We start from the raw sequence: 20,127 nt of genomic DNA on the forward strand, positions 1-20,127 counted from the left end.
CGAACTGAAGTTATGTCAACTAATTCCCATGAAAACATGAATGAAAACTTTAAGTTCTAGTTACTTTTTTTAAAAATTTAATTACTAAACGTTTTACTTTTATTTTAGTCAAAAGATACATACCAAATGTAACTGAAATACTGGAGTACTGATAAGCTTCAATTTTGAAATTCATCAACTTCTAAAAACTTAAACAAATTAAGGTAACCAACTGCCTTAAGTTCTGCTAACTTTTTTGGGTTTACAGTGTACAAACATATTCTATACATACAGCATTTTAAGAATTATATTAAGGGAAAATGATTAGACTATACAGTGGTCCCTCGCTATAACACGGTTCACCTTTCGCGGCCTCGCCGTTTCACTGATTTTTTTTAGTGCAATTTTGTTTTGCGTGCTTTTGTGTGTGTGTGTTTTCATTGTGTTCTGTGTCCTGATCGGCTGTAGACCATTGTCAATCAATCTCTTCTGTGCCATGTCTCCTGTCCAGTACAGAATGCGCTGGCCTTGTCAAATTTACATAAATCTTCGATTGCTAGCACTGTGACTCTGAAGTTGGTTTCATTCTATAATACTGGAGTTATTTTTCTACGAAGGTTTGAACTTTGAGAGTGTTTAAACAAGAGAGAAAAGTGTGAAAATGTTCATGCCTGTCTGAGAAAAGTGTATAAAGTGTGTAGTGAGAGGTTTTACAGCCTTAAAATATCTATAACAATTGTAAAAAATAATAATTTGCAGATTTCGCCTATTGCGGGTTATTTTTAGAACGTAACTCCCACACGATTAACGAGGGAACACTGCACACGCATAGAAGGGAAGAGCCAAAAGCAGAAACAACAATAACCTTTTACCAAGCATAACAGCATTAAAAAAAAAAAATCAAAAAAAAAAATCATACACTTATCTTGGGGCAGAGGGGAATGACTGAGACTAAAGTAGAGCATAACTTTATCTTAACAGGCAAAAACTCCACAGGGTGAGAGAAAGCAAACTGCACGGCTTGCGTGAGTGTTGCCGTGTGACAGTCACAAAGGAATATTCTCTATATGTGCTTGTTCCTGCGTAGAGTTTCTGTGATTGTTGTTAGCCAGTGACTCATAAATGTTGCACTATGTAAGCATGTGTGTAGGTGCTTAAGCATGTCTACATATAGCTGAGGTGCAGCAACACTGACAAGAGGCACTGAACCCGTGTTGAGTATGACTAATAACTGTAAATCAGAAGTTTTCACTGATTATTTATAGAGGTAGCAGAAAGAGTCCAGACTCCTTTTACTGTTTAGGAACCTCTGAATCTCCCCTAACTTCTCCCATTTAAAGAGACAGGAAAAGCAGTGCAAAGGGTGTAAAGTCCAGGGGTGGTATGAAGCGCGGCTTAGAGGTATGAGAGGTTGTGTCAGGGGCTGGGATAGACAAAGGGCACACATTAACTTGCCATAAAGCCTACTTCTTTATGTTGATGTTCTGAACCAGCACCAGATGTGGGAGTATTTCCTGTTGGACTACATGGCCAGTGTTTTCTTTAGTGAGGCAAAACATATGACCAGAAGAGAAACAGACAGGCAGGATACAAACGAAACAGAAATCTAAAAAGACATTAGAACTAGAAATGCAAAAAGGCACATGTTAAACTGGACGACAAAATGTGTAGCTTTGTACTATTTTCAGGAGGGATACTTGGGAGAGCCACACAAAGCTGCTACCAAAGTTATATTCACAACAGCTAATCAGTAAACACGACAGGAACATATATTTCCATATGTATGTGTTGGGAAACACCTTCTGAAATGAACTGAAGGACTGAGTGCACTGGGTGGCATTTAAAGACAAAACAGAGCAAGCGCCTCCGAAGGCGAATCAAGTTTCTTGTTGAATTTAAAGTATTTTTAAAGAATAAGCTCCAGTCCAGACAGAATACTGAAAAGCTCTTTTGTGAGCATATCCAGCCATAAAAATCCTGGCAGTGTAACTAAAGTTCACAAAGCTTCATGTGCCAACCATAATTCAGCACAGAACCAGGGAATAATTTCACCCAGAATGGTATCCTGTAGGCTAAAGGTAATCGGAATTTACAGCTACAGCAGACCAGATGAGAATGAGAAAACGTAAAACATCGGAAAGAAACACGGAGAAAGTACTTTAGCCAAGAAAGCCTCACAAAAGCCTCCACTCCATTACACAATCAAACAGTCCTGGTTCAGCCTTAGCTCTTATCTGTGTCTCTAAACTTCCTTCAAAACAGTGCTATGATTCTTCAGGCATCCTGTTGCCAGATGCAAAATGAATCTGTTTTACGTTTTCTCATTGTCATCTGATCTGTCAGCTGAGCTCTCATTTTAACTACCATAGCTGCAGCAAAACAGAAGAACTGTTTTAAAACGAAATGTTTGCATCTGTAAATTTGAATGCATTTCAAGAACCGTGCATTCCTTTCTGGTGGTGACAAGCGCCAAGTATAGAAATATTTCCATTCAGTCTTCAGTGCATTGGGTGTGCATGGAATAAGAAGCGATTCAAAATAAATATAAATAACATCAGTACTTCAGAATGTCAGTTTTGTTAAGAAGAACCCTACATACATATGAATCAGCAGTACTGCAGTTTCTGTAGCTTTTCCACACAAGATGGTAGGGAAACCTGAACCTTTTGGACATTGCAAGAATCTTCTGGGTGCATTTATTGCAAAGTCAGCCATAAAGCAAATCACATTTTTAATCTCTTGCTATAAACATCTGGATCTTCTGCGCATTTTAGCCTGATGTGCAGAAGTGGCGATTGAGACTTGGCTATGATCAAAGTCTTCAACAATGTAAGAAGGGGCAAGGGCCAACAATGATTTAGTCCGGTTACTGGAAGATGACTTGAGTTCTAGGTGCACAGGGTTACTCAGAGGGTAAGTGATGTCTGATGTCGGAGTGAAGCTGAGTGGTAGCCTGCCTCAGCAGCTGGACAGCCTCATAAGTAATTCTGTGTGGATGAGGACACAGGAAGGCTCAGAGATTTTTATTTATGCACTCCAAGAGGAGGAACATGTTGGAGCCTTTATCTGAGGATGTATGTTAGGGACCCTTTTAAGACTTTACTGTACATTAGAGCAGAGGCTACAAGTGGGCAGCTACACAGTCGCAGCACTTAGTGTCTTCAGTGTCTCTCCAAAAAAAGCTTTTATCTCTGGCTTTTCTTTAGTTCAAACTTAAAGTAAATTTCAAACTGAATCTGTTGGGGTGGGAGACTTCATTCAAATTCAAGAGTGATGTTTGAAGTGCATCACTGGAAATTTTGATTGTATCGTTTCTGTGGTTAACACGACTAATAGGACAAATCTATGTTTACAAATGAAATGATTCTCATTCCTTAAACGTAAACTAGGATGCTTTGAAATTTTAAAAGATCTGAGTGTCACAATATGGCTCAAGGGCCATGACAAATAATGGGAAGAAATCACTTGAAACAAAATCTACCAATTTATTAACTTACCGTAATTGTCGGGCTATAAGCCGCTACTTTTTGCACAAGCTTTGAACCCTGCGGCTTTTAGTCAGGTGCGGCTTTTCTATGGATTGTCCATGATTTTTGTGATATCGTAAGACGATTTGTTTTGTTTGTTCCGCTGTTGTACGGCACTACGTTGCCTGGCGGAAGGATCGGGGTTCAAGAGTGGTATGTTGGTCACATGTCCATCCGCCAGGCAACATAGTGCCGTACAAGTAGCGCGAAAAACAAACTTCAAAGTAGCGCTATGCGTTCAGCGGGAGTCGTGGATGACGAGCGGCGATAAACTTGCGAAAAGCAAGTTGTGCTCAACTCTACCGGTGGATTCTGACAGCGTGGAAAAGTGTGCAAACATCCACGATCACCAACGGATTTCGAAGGGCTGGACTGCTGCATGATGGAGAGGAGGACACCGCCACGGCCCTTCAGAGGGTGTTCGACTCTGACACTGACAATGAGGATTATCTTTGGTTTTGAAAGTGACAACGAAGGAAAGAAGCTGAGAGTGGATGACGAAGCCATCCTGAGCCTGTTCGTTTCCGACACTGGAGAAGAGGACTTTGGTGGTTTTAGTGCGCAGGAAGATGGTGGTGAATGACTGACTTTTCTTCTTGTTAAAGCCGTGTCACTGCACCTGAGCCTAAAAGGTAGTCTGAATCTATTTTTCTGGTGTGCTGTAGGTTACTGTTATGTACTACATTTGTTACTCATTTATGAAGCACAGCACATGTGCAAATATGTACCCATAACTTGATTTTCAAAATATTAATAAAAGGGGTGTGTCTCCAAACAGCCATCTCTTTCCTGACAATTCGCTTTGTGCATATTCTCTTACATATGATAAGTCAATATTGAAACACCTGCGGCTTTTGGTCAGGTGCGGCTAATGTATGTACAAAACAGGATTTTCCCCTGATTTTAGCTTGTGCGGCTAATATTCAGGTGCGCTTTGTAGTCCGGGAAATACGGTAATTAAGTAGAAAAGTATAGTACTCAATGAGGGGTTCTAATCAGTGTGTCAGTAGTTGGATGACTGAATGTTAATAAGTATGCATAGTGTTGTGCATTTTAAAAAACCTAAAATGACAAACCCAAAACCAACCATACAAATAACATGGTGCTGGATAAATGGAGAAAAGGGATGCAAGAGCTAATAAGCCAGCTTTTAAATGCTCCAGGTAGACTGGCCCTGGCTATCATGAAGCTGCAAGACAACACAGCAGGCTCTGGCTAAGGGACACAAGTTAAACAGTTTGTGTGGATGTGACTGGTAGTAACATAATGCAGACCTGCAAGAGCAGAAAAGAGATGATATACAGAAATTAGAGCGACATTTCCTAGGACGAGTCATTCACAAAGGTCAATGTGCAATCTTGTAATTTTGAAGAAAGAGATTTCTATCTATATTTTGGCTTGTATCTGCCATGGTCCACCTCTTCACAAAATTTCACAAATACATTCAATATAAAATTCAACAATTTTTCATAGAAACAGAAGCAAATACGACTAAAAAAAAAAAAAGAAGCTACGATCAGGTCTTCATTTCATTTGCTTTAAAAGGTAACGTGCAATTTAAAAGGTTCCTTGTTCTGTGTGTTTAACTCATTTAAAATTCACTTCTTAAGGTAAATTTATGAATTATGCTACGTGAGCTGGTGACACTGTTGGGACAAATCGATCAAATCAATCATAAGCATCTACATTGGTATGGGAACCCTGGTATAAATGCAGAAAAGCAGAAAAATAGACACTGGAGAGAATCCCAAATTTGATTTAACACTTGGCAATTCACCTGCCAAGTGTTAAATAAATCCGACGAACATTTGTTAAACAGACAAAAAAAAAAAAAAAAAATTGCTCCTTTATGGTGACAGAGAATCCAATTCAACAAAAACAAAACAAGAAATGAATAGGCCCGCCTTAATTACTAGATAAAATATAACATTTTTCCTCTTACTCACATGTATACATGTGAGTATATAAATTTAGTTTTCAAAAGGGAGAAATTACACTGCTAAACATAAACACATCTTTGCTGTTACAAAAATGTATTTTTCCCCAAATCAACTGTCCGCTTGACTCACGCTCCTCTGTCGTTAAAAGGCCGGACTGTGCCACAGGAAGAAAGGTCCTGTCAACACATCCCATTTACCGCACGGTGTCCATGCACGCAGCACATACACAGAGGGTATAAACTTGTGACGCACGCATATCCACGCATATATACAAACACAAGCAGATGGATGAGATGAACGCACGTTTATGGAAGATGAAACCGAAGCTGTCCAGCTAATTCCCTGCAAAGAGCAAAAACACCAAAGATAAACACTGGACTCTGCAAAACCACATACTGTACATATCCCTACACAGAGCTAGGGAATTTCATCATTCTATTGTGCTGTGAGAAACCTGACGGGTTATATCAGGCGCTGAGAAATTGATTATTTTCTGTTTCTCACAGGATGATCTTATCCTGCTGAGATGAAAAGAAGCCAAGTTGGGTCAGTCTGTATGTGAAAATTTAGGGCCTGGAATACAGCGATATCCTCTTTTCTCCTCTGATCTGCATAACCCCACCAGAGTGAGAACACTCTTGGGTGCAGGGGGAAAATTTTCCTCTCCTAGCGAGCGAGTGGGCACTGAGAGAGCAGATAGGTATTAATGCTAAGTGTTTTGTGTTACTCGGTTTAGCTTGGTCTCAGGAGCAGAGCATGATGGATTGAAAACTCTGCTGGTGGGCAGGATGGGAACTGTGGGGGGTGCTATGGGAGCTCAGGGGGTTTTGTGAATTCTGGTCCTCTGCCAGCGGGGTATAAAGGTTCAGTGTTAAGGATATTACAGTACCCCCTTCTCTCACTGCTTCTCTCGTTTTCTCTCTCTCAGCAAAAACATTAAGTCAACAGGCTGTCAGTGAACCAGCGGGAGAAGCTTCAGTGCTATACCTTCTTTATACATTTTTCTTTTAGCGTCACTTGATGTTGCGTATTTCTCTCAATAAAATCTAAAAGCCTGCACACATCTGGAATTAAAGGGACTGCCGTGTGTGAAAGGAAACAGCCATGTGTAGATTTGGACGCCAGACAGAGTGCCTTGGGTGTGAGCATATGTGTGCGACCTCCAGCATATTACAACCTGCCTGTTACGAGAGACAAGACCTTCTTTACCTCATAGATTATAGGAGCTAAGGGACCACAGTGCCCCTCCCTTTTACACCCCCTTTTTTGCCAGATGCTAACCTGCATATTAGCCATGAACGGGAGTGTGTGCGTGTGTGTGTTTGTGGGAGTGTAGTACATCCATTACCTCTTTAAGTCAGAGGGTAGCATAAAGGTGAACGTGCACAAGGACACGCTACACTCGTGCACGTAATGACTTTATTTGTGTGCCTACGCATATTTTTATCCCTCGATTCAGTCCCTTTGCTTCATTAACAAACAACAAAAGTTTTCGAAAGCAGCATGTGTGCAAGCAGCATGTGTGTGTAAGTGTGTGTCACAGAGCCAACATGTGGTTCACATTTCCTTCTGTGGCCACATGGGCAAATACACAGCAAGGCAAAGAAGCTTGATTTCAATAGGAGGTGCTTTTGTAATGTTTTTGAGAGTGCTGAAAAACATGACAGAAGTAGCACATGATTCTCTTTAAGCAAGAAAAATTCTACATACTTTATATGATATGACTGTTCTGTGTTTTGTATAAGTTAGTCTTTAATTAATGTGAAACATGATATGGGCTCTGCTCCTTCCACGGCATAGTGGTTCTTACCCATGCTCATCTTGATTGGCAGATTCTCTTTACTGGCTGCTTCCACTAGTTGCCGGCGGACCTCTATCACCCCCTCTTTGTGTTTACTGGTCAGCATGGCGTCCCACAGAGACCTTGCAGATGACCTGATAGGTAGAGCAATCAAAACAGGTTAAGTTTAGTCATGAGGAAAACATAACACTGCAATAGAAAGTGAACTGTGTTTTTTAGCACTAACAAGCTGAGCAATGGTTACTTTTCTTGCTTGTTTGTTCAGAGTACACAGAACAAGATGAGCATGATTGAGCTCAAGCCTCAGTGATAGAGAGCCTACTGGTTGGGGACTGGTGACTCCCCGATGGGAGCCCTCACAGGAAAAAACTGAAATCAACAGAGGGAACATTAGGAATGTTTTGCATCCACCTTAAAGATCTGTGTGCCAACATTCCTCTGGACTGATAACCACCGTCCTTACAAAAGTAAGTCTGGAGACTGAGACTCGTCTTTGTGCCATCTCAGGCCCTAGTGGGTTTTTTTTTTTTTTTATACGCTATTACGAAACACACTCTAATGGGAGACTGGCGGCAAGGCATGCGTTTAAGACCATTACCATCTGCTTGCAAGCAGAAACGCATTCAAATCTTTCCCCAAAATAATCTAAGAGTGTCACTGAGGAGCCTCATCATCATTAAATGAATAGAAAGTGACATTTTTCTTACAAAACAGCCTCTATATAAGAATTTCAGACCATATTTTATGTCTCTGTACAAGTTGGTCTAGTTTCTTTTCTTTTTTCCCCCCTCATGATAAGAAAACTTAAACTTTGCTGGTTGAATAAAAGGACATAAAAAGCTTACATCATTGTCTGTGCTTTTGATAGCTATTCAGACAAGCGGTCATGATCTTCCACATACTCAGGAGTGCCCAGAAACAAAGTAGAGAAAGAGACTACACTGAGAAAATGAACAGAGGACAGAGAGAAGGTAGGAGGGACCTAGTTGACAAATCCACTCTGTTTTTCTTTTCTTTCGTCTTTTTTAAGAACTTTTTTTTCTTCGCTCGCCTTTTCTCCTTTCTAACTGCTGCCATGTGTTTAATATCAGATGTAATCTGTTCCAGACCTTGGGCAGGGGCTAGATGGGGAGAAGAGGGGCTCACAAGGGGACAGCCGCCATCTTCACACTAGAACTAGACACAAAGACCAGCAAGTACGACTCAGCCGACAACAAGTGTGAAATACAGAAAGACTGATACAGTAAAAACCTGGGGAAAATAAGGAAAGATGAATCAGATAGAATCATAATAATTACCTGATTTTCTGAATACTTTGCAGATTTTTCTGGTTAATGAAGAGTCATGGCAGGGGCCCATTCCCTGAAAACTCGATGATGCATTAAAACTGCTAAGACTAATCAAATCACGTCCCACATGCTTGTCATGGCTGAAATACCAATATTGTGACTTGACCGGGCCATATGTAAGTAACCACAAATTTGTTTGAGGGTGTGTGCATGTATATGTCTGTGCGCAACCTTGCACATCTGCATGTGTTCTTGTAAGTTGGAGGGCCTCGGCAGAGTACAAATGAAATATGGTTCTCATTTGGCTTATTGCCCACCCAACCCCCCAAAAACCACAGACGTCCCACTCCCCTGATGCTTTCCTCAGGCCATTTGGTCAGACGAAGGTGGGGGTTTGAGCTAGAATAATCCCCCCGGGGATGAAGTTTATATTGGCAGGGTGTGAGACAGAATCAGCCAGAAACCTTATTGAGTAACTAGTCTACTATGGAAAGGGGTAGGAGGTGGGGTGCTGGGAAACTGGGGTTCGCGTGTTTGGTCATCTGGTTTTTTTTTTTTTTTTTCTGAGTGCGAAGTGCAGAGTGAAGGCTCTCTTAGTTGAAAGGCTGCTCACACAGAGACTGAAGGGGGCACTCTTGCACCTGACTTGTGTACATCACGTTGAACGCCCTGTCTAGCTTGCTTGGATATGTTGAGTGGGGGTTTAAAGTGTATGGGTGTTTGTACCCAAAGTAAATTCCATTAGTAATGAGTTTTGTAACATTTAAAAATAGCTAAACATCAAATACTTGCTTGAAGAAAAATCTGTGTACTATTTTAAAGAATGGCCATGTAAATGTCTGTTAATGTTCCTCCTACCACATCGAACCCATTAAAGAAAGTGGGGTGGGTGTGCGTGTGGTTGGAACATTCCTGGAAGTATGATGCAGCATAATAGGATAGTTTAAACCATGGTGACTCAGGATTTCATGAGCCCCCCCCAGTTCATTATTTTGCCAAACATGTATGTGCATGTTTGCCACAAAATTCAGTGTTTATGATTCAGAAAGGAGTCATACTACTGATACATGTGACTGATAAAGCCTGAAGGAAAAGTATTAGATGGTCATTTCATTCGCCACCTGGAAACTCCCCCCACATCAAAACCAAAGCACCCTTATTTCCTCACTTACCTTCACTGGTAACAGTTACAGGATTACATGTAGTGAGTATGTAGTGACTTAAAACTAACGACTGACACAATAAACTCATTAGGTACGTTTCTACTGAGATTTTAGCTAAGTGAGCAATGAGATTTTATAATCACAGAATTCTACTGAACTGGACCCCTCAGTAGCCATTAACAGAGTGCAAGTTAGGTCTCCTTCACACAGGCTTAGACCCGTTAGTGTCCATCTGGCAACTACCAAGCATACTGTGAAAAGTGTGTATTCCGGAACTGGTTGTTTTCTGGAGGTTGCTGCAATTACTAGTCTGAAATTGACCACAATGCATTATACATTTCTGCACCAAAATCCTTTCTGGAATTGTTGTGATTGCTAGCAGTTTCCCCACAGTCACCCACAGTTTGCATGGAAGTCATCAACTTGACAGCAAATACTTGCAAACTACTTGCCATGTGGTAGAAATGTTTTGCATTTGTATTTTGAAATGCTGGTTGCAGTGGTGAGGCATAATTTTTACTTTGAAAGCAACAGTTTCCACTTCTGACTCCATCTTTCATACAAAATACAGGCAACCAAAGCAATCACAACAAGAGTTCTGGTGCAGCACTATCTTCGAGACTGATTTTAACCAAACACCAGCCAGTAAGCTCTATAGACCACTCATCAACCAGTGGAATATAGATTTTTCTCTAGTTCCCAGAGATTGTCAGGCGGGTCATAGGCCAGTCTCCAGGCTTGTGTGACTGAAGACTAAGGCAACCAAACACCAACTTCCCTTATCAGTCCTAAAGGGTATGCCGATCTTTTATATAAGATCTATGAAACTACTTCATAGAGTACGCTGGCATCTCTGCAAAAAGTGACATTAACAAACTACATTACGCTCTAGTGCAAACCAACATTACTAATCCCAATGTGTTAAAGAGTATTGAAGTTTCACACTCAGCAGACTGCAAACCCAGAGAGTAATCCATTTCCCATCACACCTGATTTAGATGATCTGTGCATTTTCCAGTAGAACTGCACGTAATAGACATGGACTAACAGAATTGTGCAAGGTCATACCCATTCCTTGGTGAGTTAATTTATGGAGTGTGTTTAATGGGGTAAAAAACACTGTTGGTTTTCTGTAAACATCCCCATCTAGCACAGGACATGACACGAGAGAGAAAGAGGGCGGGGGAGTAAAACCAGACCTGGCCTTGAGTGTCTGTGTGTTCTGGCGAGAGGGACAAATGACCCAGTGAATTTATGGAGAGAAAAAGAGGCAGAGGAGTTTTGCAGGAAGCGGGGAAATGATGGGAGAGGCACACCACAAACAGATCAATAAATAAATAAATAAATAATAATTAAAAAAAAACAGTAAAATAAAACAAACTGATGCGAATTTGAGGGTCAGTTCTATGTGTCTTAAAACTGCACTTCTTTAATAATGAGTAAAAGGTTTTTCCTTTTACTACAACTAAAACAGTGAAATACGCAATCGTTAAAGGAAAGGAAGCTTAAGAAATTTTGCACAAAAGTCATCTCCCTATAGGTGTTGGCTGCACGTGAAGTCAAATAGAATGAAATGTCCTCAAGTGATGTTGCTTAAATCTGTCCTGATTGGAGCTAAAAACTAAAATGTTAATATAACCTATAGATCCTGGTCCTTGTGTTTACATAAGCCACTGCTAGTCTAAGATTTCTGAATCTGAATTGAATCGGACATTGTGGATAACGTAGGTTCGAGGCTTTGACATAAAATAAAATGCACGGAGTAAAGAAATGTCTGAGTAATTTCATTCATAGAAATAATGTACATTTAATTTAACACGTCAAAGACAACTATAAACTGCTACAGCAAATAAATAATATCAAATGCACCAAAATAATTAGGAAAATGAAATGTGTCAATTCATAAAATGTAAAATAAATGGGCGCTTCTGTGGCAGAGGTGTGGTCCCGGGCTCAGCTTCAGGGGAGGTGTGGTGTAGTGAACACAGGGGGATGCCAGGGAGGTTGGTAGGATGTGGGGGTGATTTTTGGCTAACAAGCTCATAATCATTTTCTGTGATTTGTAATTTGTGAGGCCGGAGAGTAGAGAGTGTGTGTCAGAGGTAGAAATCTGCATGCGTAGGTGGAGAGGCAAAAGTGAAAAAGAAACTATCAGTAGTGTGTCACTGAAATAAAGGAAAATCAACATAGACAGCGTGCCCATTTGTTGTCCGTTTCACACCGTTTTATTTACTTTTGTACTGATACTTCTATTTATCTACTTTCACGTGTAATTTTTATTTGTATTTATGATTTCATTCATTTTTCGTGGTTAGTTTCCATATTTACATCTCTATTTGCCATTGCTGCTTCCTCCATTTATTTCCCCAAACTTATTTTCTTTTTGTATGCATTTCTTTTGCAAGAAGCGAAATGCATTTATCGTATTACTTATGAATTAATTATTTAATGATGCTACAAAAGCCAAATAGAGTGGCTGTGAATTCTCATGTGGCAGTTTGAGCTTTCCATTTAACAAAAAATAAATAAATAAATAATCACATTAACATTAAAACATCCATAAAAGATGTCGATTAAATCTTTATGCCTAAGTGAAAGAAAGTCAAGTCTTCTGAACAGGGTTATAGTAAAGACATGTTAAAAAGTTTCTTTTTTGCAGCACTGGCAGAATGGTAAAATGTGGGAGAAGGTTAAAAATCAAAGGATCTTGATGGGGGGAAATGGAAATGCAGGAGTCTTCCTCTCCTCCTCTGTCTTGGCTACATTCACATTTCAAATAAAAGCCAGCAGTAGGGGCTCTTTGAAGGAATGGGCCTGGAGGAAGTAAAGTACCATTTTAGGGAGATGTTTTATCAACTCAGTTAACAAATACACACAAAGTTTCCTGAACAGCTCTTGTGTTCTGCAGCGTAAATTAAACCACAGAGTAGAAGACAGCATACAGGACTGAAAAGGTTATGTTATCTCAGTCTTGATGGGAACACAGAGTACATGTTGTTCAGGTGCACGTAATCTATTTGATTGATGTACTCTGAGTTTCAGCTTGAGATACCTTCTTCAGAAGAGTAAGCAGAATTAGGGAGTGAATGAAACAGAAACAACTTAAGAGGAGAACCACAAGACACATCAGCTTACTCCATCCTTAAATGTATTATTATGGCTAAAACTTTGCATCTTAGACACTGATATAAACTTTATTTTCCAAATCAGCTTTATCTGTCATTAACCTTTAGGAAAAGTGAATAAAATCAGATTGAAAACTGGCTCAATTTTATTAAAGGATAAGAAATTATTTTCACAATTTAATGCAATAATCAAAAGATACAAAGCAAAACTGGTTCTCACTTTGGATCGACTATTATTTTTAAGAAATGAAAAAGTCATTTTCCCTTTTTGTGTCTTTTCCTTTGGGCACACTTTCTGTATACGAAACATTTATCATTAGTTGTAAAATCAGCCAACACTGAAACCAGTTACTATAAATGTTCATTCAAATACAAAGGCAAAAACCTCACATTTGACCAGAAGCCACATCCTATGCAGCATAGTTCAACTATGCTTGAACCTTCTTCTTGTGTGTCTACCTTATGCAGGACTGTATAGGAACTCATACTATACTGTTGGCAAGGAACAGAATGGTTGCTAAGCTTATAAATCACTGAAAGACTCATTCAGCTGTTCATGCCACTATTCACTGTCTAAGTATAGAATAACAAAACAATCTCTAACCTTTAAGGAGAAACCGTAGAAGAAACGTGGTGACTTTTCATACTCTACTCTTATTCTTGGTAGAGTAAAAACAGGCTTGGCTATCCTCAACTGCCTGTCATTTGCTTTATCCTCTCCACCCTTTACTATCTAGGCTGTTTTTGTTACTTTTCTCATACTGTTCGAAATCAGTGTTCATGGCTTTTATTCATGCTCATATTTCCCAGCTGGGACAGAAATAGGTGTTTTCCCTCTTTTCTGGTGGTATGCATGAGGGATCTGCAGGCCAGATTTGTGGAGATGGCAGCCATGTAGTGTTTTCTCATGGCAGGGTGCGGTCAGTAACACTGCTTGGCTCAATCTCTACAGCTCCCAAGGCAGGCCCAGTTCACCTTGGCCACCCATACTTGCTTCTGCCCACACTGCACACACTCCCGCCACAGCATCAAGGTCCAAGGCGGCCAGATGACGGGGGTGCAGGGTTCAGTCTGAGACTGAGGAAAACTCTGTGCCTTCTGCCAATGGGGTTCAAATGTCCTACTCAGGATCAAAAGGGCTGTGAATCCAAGCACAGCAAATTATACAGACGGGACTCGAACGTACTTGACCACAAACACACACACACACACACACACACGCGCATATAAAACAACACTTTGACTGCCACTTTCACTCATCATCTTTCTATATACACGAAGTGGCGCACCCTGGTGCCGTTTAATGGCTGAAAAAAAGGACAGTAGTAGCATAGAAATAGCAAATATACAAAAACACTGCACGAAGAGCCTAGGTTTGCATGTGCACTCACCCACATGCTGTATGCTTTCTTTCTGGCATGATTACTACAACCACAGAGTCAGGCTGTAGGATATGGAAATTCACACCAGGTTATGAAAGACAATACTAGAGTAATTGCACAGTAAGTGTGGGGTCTTGCCTGTAGAGCTAGAATCAACAGCCACCCACAGAATGTTTAAGACATAGTAATCTATAAAAATATCCTGGAATTACAGAGGGAAATATCATACAAAAGGTCTAAATTAAATCCACACCTAATATTTAAAGGGTTGAGATGGCATACATAACAAAACCAATAAAAACACTCTGTTACCCACGCTAAAAATAGCTAAAAAACATCATGGGTAAATAAACATCCAGTAGGAGGGAAGAACAGTAGACCTCTAAAAACATGCATTTAAGGAACTCTGTCTTGAACATATTAGAATGATTGACGTGGCTCAAGAGTTGGGAGTTCGTCTTGTAATCGGAAGGTTGCCGGTTCGAGCCCTGGCTTGGACAGTCTCGGTCGTTGTGTCCTTGGGCAAGACACTTCACCCGTTGCCTACTGGTGGTGGTCAGAGGGCCCGGTGGCGCCAGTGTCTGGCAGCCTCGCCTCTGTCAGTGCGCCCCAGGGTGGCTGTGGCTACAATGTAGCTTGCCATCACCAGTGTGTGAATGGGTGGATGACTGGATGTGTAAAGCGCTTTGGGGTCCTTAGGGACTAGTAAGGCGCTATATAAATACAGGCCATTTACCATTTACCATAAACACTTCCTGCAGCGAGCTGTGCACTTGAGGCCAGTTAAAGAAAGTGGGAATTCTAGGCATCTCCCTTGCTCTGCTTCAGCAGCATTTCAATCTCCTACACATCTGTGATAAGGCTCAGCTGGATCATCTGCTTAGAGATAGTGTAGGGAATAACTCTCCTGCTGATCCAACTGGCTCTGATCACAGATATTCTCCACCGAGACTGTCGTCATTTACTTATTACTTTCAGCAATACTTATCTGCATTCTTTTTAAAAAAAAAAAATCTGAGCTCTTGGCAGAGCTTGTTCACAATATCTGAATGGATCATCTAAATGTTTTAAGATCTGGTGTTAGGCTGGGAGTCTGGTCATATTTGGTGAAAAGCTCAGGAACAGTGATTGTGGTTGGTACCTTCGTTTCTGTTATCAGTTTTCCTTGGGGTGGCCCATTTATACCATCATAAAATTAACAATGAGAGGGCAACCTTGTTGATGCTGTACTTGTAATTATCCAGATTTAATTCTGATGTGCAGCTATTCAGAGCAACTACAGTAATTTGTGGGTATACCGTAGTTATTTGGTAGATAGGAATCCAAACTTGAACTGTACATCCAACCACATGTTGGGGTAACCCTGCCTAGATGTCCTTAAATAATTACAAGGGGAACACCAACTAGAAAAACGGGTTCTCTTACAAGAGAATCTTTACCATAGCTCAAAACATTCAGTATGTGTGAGTCCATTCATGAAATCACCGCAGTCAGACATGCTGCATGACAGCTCAGTCCACTAAACTCTTCTTCTCAGTCAAAGTCTTTTCCTCCAGCAACCACATAAAGGGGCAAATCCAGAATGGAACACTTGATGTAGGACTAATCCTTGCCATGGATAACAGCACCACCGCAGGCGCCTAGCATGTGCATCTGCAGAGCTAAGACCAGAGGCAGGTTTCACTCAACTACTGGCACTAATGTTGATCATGTGCTACTTAGGCCACTTGATGGAGTGGGTAGCTCTGGCTGGTAAGTGTGCATTTGTCCATAAGTATGCCTGGCTTGGGGAGAAATCTATTTTTAGGTTGTGTTAAAGGATGCCTTTTTACTCATTGCCAATTTATAGAAGACAGTAATATAAAAAGAGACAACAATATAATTGTGTAAAGTCTCCAATTAATCTAGCCAGCATGTCTAAACTGCGGTAGGAAGCTGGAGCACCAAGAGGAAAACCACATTAGGACAGCAAGATCATGGAAACTGGAAACACAGAAAGGCCCTAAATGGTGTAGAGTTCAAATCCAAACATAGCGGTTACTCTATTTCAATTTAACTTACTTGTGGGATATCAGCCTTATTTATTTTCTTAAAAAAATGCTCTCTTAAATGAATAGTCATGCTTTCACTGTAAGAAACAGGGTCCGTTCTTTAAACAAAAGTACATTTTTTCCATAACATATAAAATTAGGAAAGGAAAGCTGGCTTTATGAGGCAAGAGAGCTGACCTGTCTAAACTCTGTTTAGACAAAATGATTTTATCCATCCAACCATCTTCTTTCTTTTCTTTTTTTTTTTTTAACCACTTATCAGTGTCTGGGTTGTAGGACTAGCAAATTCCCTCTCCCTGGCCACCAAGGTGTTCCAAAGCCAGCGGACAGACTTAATCTAGCATGTCATGAGCCTGCACTGGGATCTCATCCCAGTTTGACATGCCTGAAACGCATCACCTAGAAGGCATTCTGGTTATATCCCCAAACAACCTCAGTGGAACAACCTCTACATAAAAAGGATGTAGCAGCACTACTGTCAACCTCTCCTCAATGACTGAGCTCCTCACCCTACTACCGAGGTTGAGCACACACAGACATCAGAGGAAGCACATTTCTGCCACTTCTATCTGCCTCCTTATTTCTTTGGTCACTATACCACTGCATGTAGAGAAACCAGTAAATGGACAGCTTTACCTTTGTGTACCAGTTTATTGATTTGGACTGGCACAGCCACAGCAGCTGTAAGTCTCCAACTCCACTTGCGAACAAAAACTTTAGATACTTAAACTCATTAACTCGGGGCAGCAACTCATTGCCAGCAAAGATTGAATAAACCGTCTTACGCCAGAGAACCGTGGACTCGGAATTTAAAGTGCAAACACATTGTATGAAATGCCAAAATAAAATATTTCAGATCTTCACTTGAGAAATATTGTTGCAGGTAGGTTATGGCTATACACGGCAATACTGCACAAATACTGACATTTATTGTTTTAACAATTGGCTGAAATTAGGTGAAATGATTGATCAAATGGTTATAATAAATCAGACAGCAAAAACAATATCAAAGTGCTACGTATGTCTTCAATATGTACTAAGATGTATATAAGTGATATGTGGTACTTCTGCAAGTATTGTAAATAATGGGGTCAGAGTAGCCCTGTGGCAAAAACTAACACCCCAAGCTGGTCATTGCTGTAGCAACACTTGGATGTTGCCTTTATGATGTGACGAGCTATTGCCAAGTCACCCTTATTAGATTCTACATGACGGGGAATGTGGTGAATGCTCTAAATTAATAGAAAAATTAAATACACTCACTGAATCTGTGCAAGACAGCCAGGGGCCAGGATATTCTTGGAGTGAGGGGTTTTATGCAGACTTGTGAGCTCCAGCATGTCCACCTGCACGTCTGTCACATGACCCGGTAAGAGTTTTAGCATAGTCAAAACTTTCTCTACTAGGTTGTCACCATGATGACCAACAGCCCCTGTAAATGAATAAATTTGGGATTTAAAACAAGAACAAATATGTGTTGAGTATGTAGCAGCAGTCATTGGTAACGCAACAAAAATATGTGCCTTCTATACCAGATAAGAGGTAAGCAATTAATTTTCCCAAGGAGCCACAAAGAAAACTGGGACTGTTGTGGAAGGCCACATCAATAAGCTGAACATTCCCTGGCTGCTTGGGTTACTTGGTGTAATAGGTAGCTCTGGCTGGTGAGTGTACTGTATGTTGGTCTTGGGGAGAAAAGTATGGAAAAATATATGTGCATCAGAGGACAACTTGATATAAATATTCGTTGGGAGGTGGCTAAGGTAATATCTGCAGTGCTCTGCAATAACTAATCTCATCGTGGGTGGTATTTAATTTTAATGATTGCCAAATTACAGAAGACAGGAATGTAAAAAGAGGCAACAATATAAATGTGTACTCAGAAAGACAGAAAGATCATAGAAACTCGACACAGAAAGTTCCTAATTGGTGGGGATGCTCAAACCAAAGCATCTGTTATTCTTCTTTAATTTCAATTTATCTATAGGATATCAACCTAATTTGTGAGGAATTTTTTTTCTTTTTACATTTTCTCTTTTACATGACGAATCATATGCTTTCACAGAAGAAAGAGGCTGCTGCCAGTAAACAAAAGTATATCCACCAATCAGGCATAACATTATGACCACCTGTCTAATATTGTGTTGGTTCCCCTTTTCTTGCCAAAATGGCCCTGACCCATCAAGGCATGGTCTGCACTAGACCCCTGAAGTTGTGCTGTGGTATCTGGCACAAAGATATTAGCAACAGACAGTTTAAATTCTGTAAGTTTTGAGGTGGGCCTACATAAATCAAACTAGTTTGTTCAGCAGATCCAACAGATGTTTTAGTGGACTGAGCTCTGGGGAAGCCAAGTCAACATCTCAAACCTGTTGTTGTGCTCCTCAAACCATTCCTAAACCAGTTTTGCTTTGTGGCAGGGCTCAATATCCTGCTGAAAGAGTCCACAGCCATGATAGAATACAGTTTCCTTGAAAGGATGTACATGGTCTGCAACAATGCTTATAAGTGGTGCACATCAAACTAACATCTAAATGGACGGCAGGACCCAAGGTTTCCCAGCCGGTAAAGCATCACATTGCCTCCATTGGCTTTCCTTATTCCCAATGTGCATTCTGGTTCCATGTGTCCTCCAGCTAAATGACCCCCACACACCAAGCCAGGCAAGTGAAGGTAAAGGTGATTCATTAGACCCATCTAAACTTTCTTTAGATGAAACCCTCTTGGGAAAATGAACTGCTTATCTTTGTGCTAGACATTTACTTGACTCTTACCACTCTCATTGTTATGATTCTGGTGTGATTGGGCTTATGCAGCATGCAGAAAGGTCAAACACAACATGGTCACAAATATTACCTGTAAGATCCATCGTTCGGTCTACAAAGATGATCGATGCTTTATTAGGGGCTGTCTTCCTTCGGTTTTTTGCTTGAGGAAGATTGGCGAGTTCCCCTGCTATGATGCGGCTCATTGGACCCAGAGCAAAACTCTCCTCTCTCGTACCTGTAGCCTCAAACATTGAATTTAACGCTGAAGCTAAGGATTTGACTTCAATTTGCAGTTCAGCAGGGAGACAGTGCATGTCTATATCATTCAGGCTTGCAAATCTTCTCTTCTCTGGTCGTTTTTCATTGATGGCCTCCAGGTCTGGCGAGAGAAGAGGGAACAGGTGCGCAAACGGGGGTGCAACTATCAACTGCTGTGACACAGGGGCGAAGACAACTGGAACATGCATGACCTCCGCCGTGTAGTTCATATTTCCCATCCACTCGCATAATTTCTCTTCAAACTGCTCAAACACAGGGCTTCCTTCCATTTCTGTCGTAACTTTGTTGACGAGCAGGTGCACGGAGTGAGCAACGGTGGTAAAGACAACGCAGTACTGAAAGTGACTGAGGGATATGATGTCTTTAATAATGTCAACTGTCCTCCCTTTCAACAGTGTGCTGACAACAAACACGGCTTTAGGCTCATTGACACCGCACGCTTCGAAACTCGAAAACTGCTTTAAATTCCTGGCTCCAGCTTCCAATAACGTGGCAGCTCCTCCACTCCAGTGGAGAGCCTCTGCACATTTGTCATCCATGAAAACAACAGATTTCTTTACCTTCGACAGCACCTTCTCCCACATCAAGAGGGGGAATCGCGTAAACTCCTCAGTCGCCAACATTTTCCTAGTTACGTGTATCAGCTAAATTCACCGAAATCAAAGACACATCAGCAATTTCAGCTTAAGTAGCTCGAACAAAACAAACACACGTCTCTTAAAGGTGACGTGGCGCTAACCCGTCGCTTCATTAAAACGTCACCCAAACGTCGTTGCTATGACAATAAGCAGTATCCCGAGAACAATCGTTACAGAGTTAATAA

At 40.8% G+C, this 20,127-nt stretch overlaps 1 protein-coding gene across 1 annotated transcript in view; it reads right to left on the reverse strand.

The window, feature by feature from the left end:
* The window catches only part of scfd2 (sec1 family domain containing 2), a 104,965-nt gene extending 84,922 nt beyond the window's left edge, over positions 1-20,043 (reverse strand). Inside the window, exons 1-3 of the mRNA XM_080877558.1 lie at positions 19,114-20,043; positions 17,521-17,689; positions 7,257-7,381 (exon numbers count right to left, since the gene is read on the reverse strand). Coding sequence (XP_080733684.1) covers positions 7,257-7,381; positions 17,521-17,689; positions 19,114-19,927 — 1,108 coding nt within the window. The 5' untranslated portion in view covers positions 19,928-20,043. The remainder of the gene's footprint in view (positions 1-7,256; positions 7,382-17,520; positions 17,690-19,113) is intronic.
* Positions 20,044-20,127: the final 84 nt, after the last annotated feature.

The sequence above is a fragment of the Rhamphochromis sp. 'chilingali' genome (genome assembly GCF_963969265.1).
Source record: "Rhamphochromis sp. 'chilingali' genome assembly, chromosome: 3".
Classification (NCBI taxonomy): Eukaryota; Metazoa; Chordata; class Actinopteri; order Cichliformes; family Cichlidae; genus Rhamphochromis; species Rhamphochromis sp. 'chilingali'.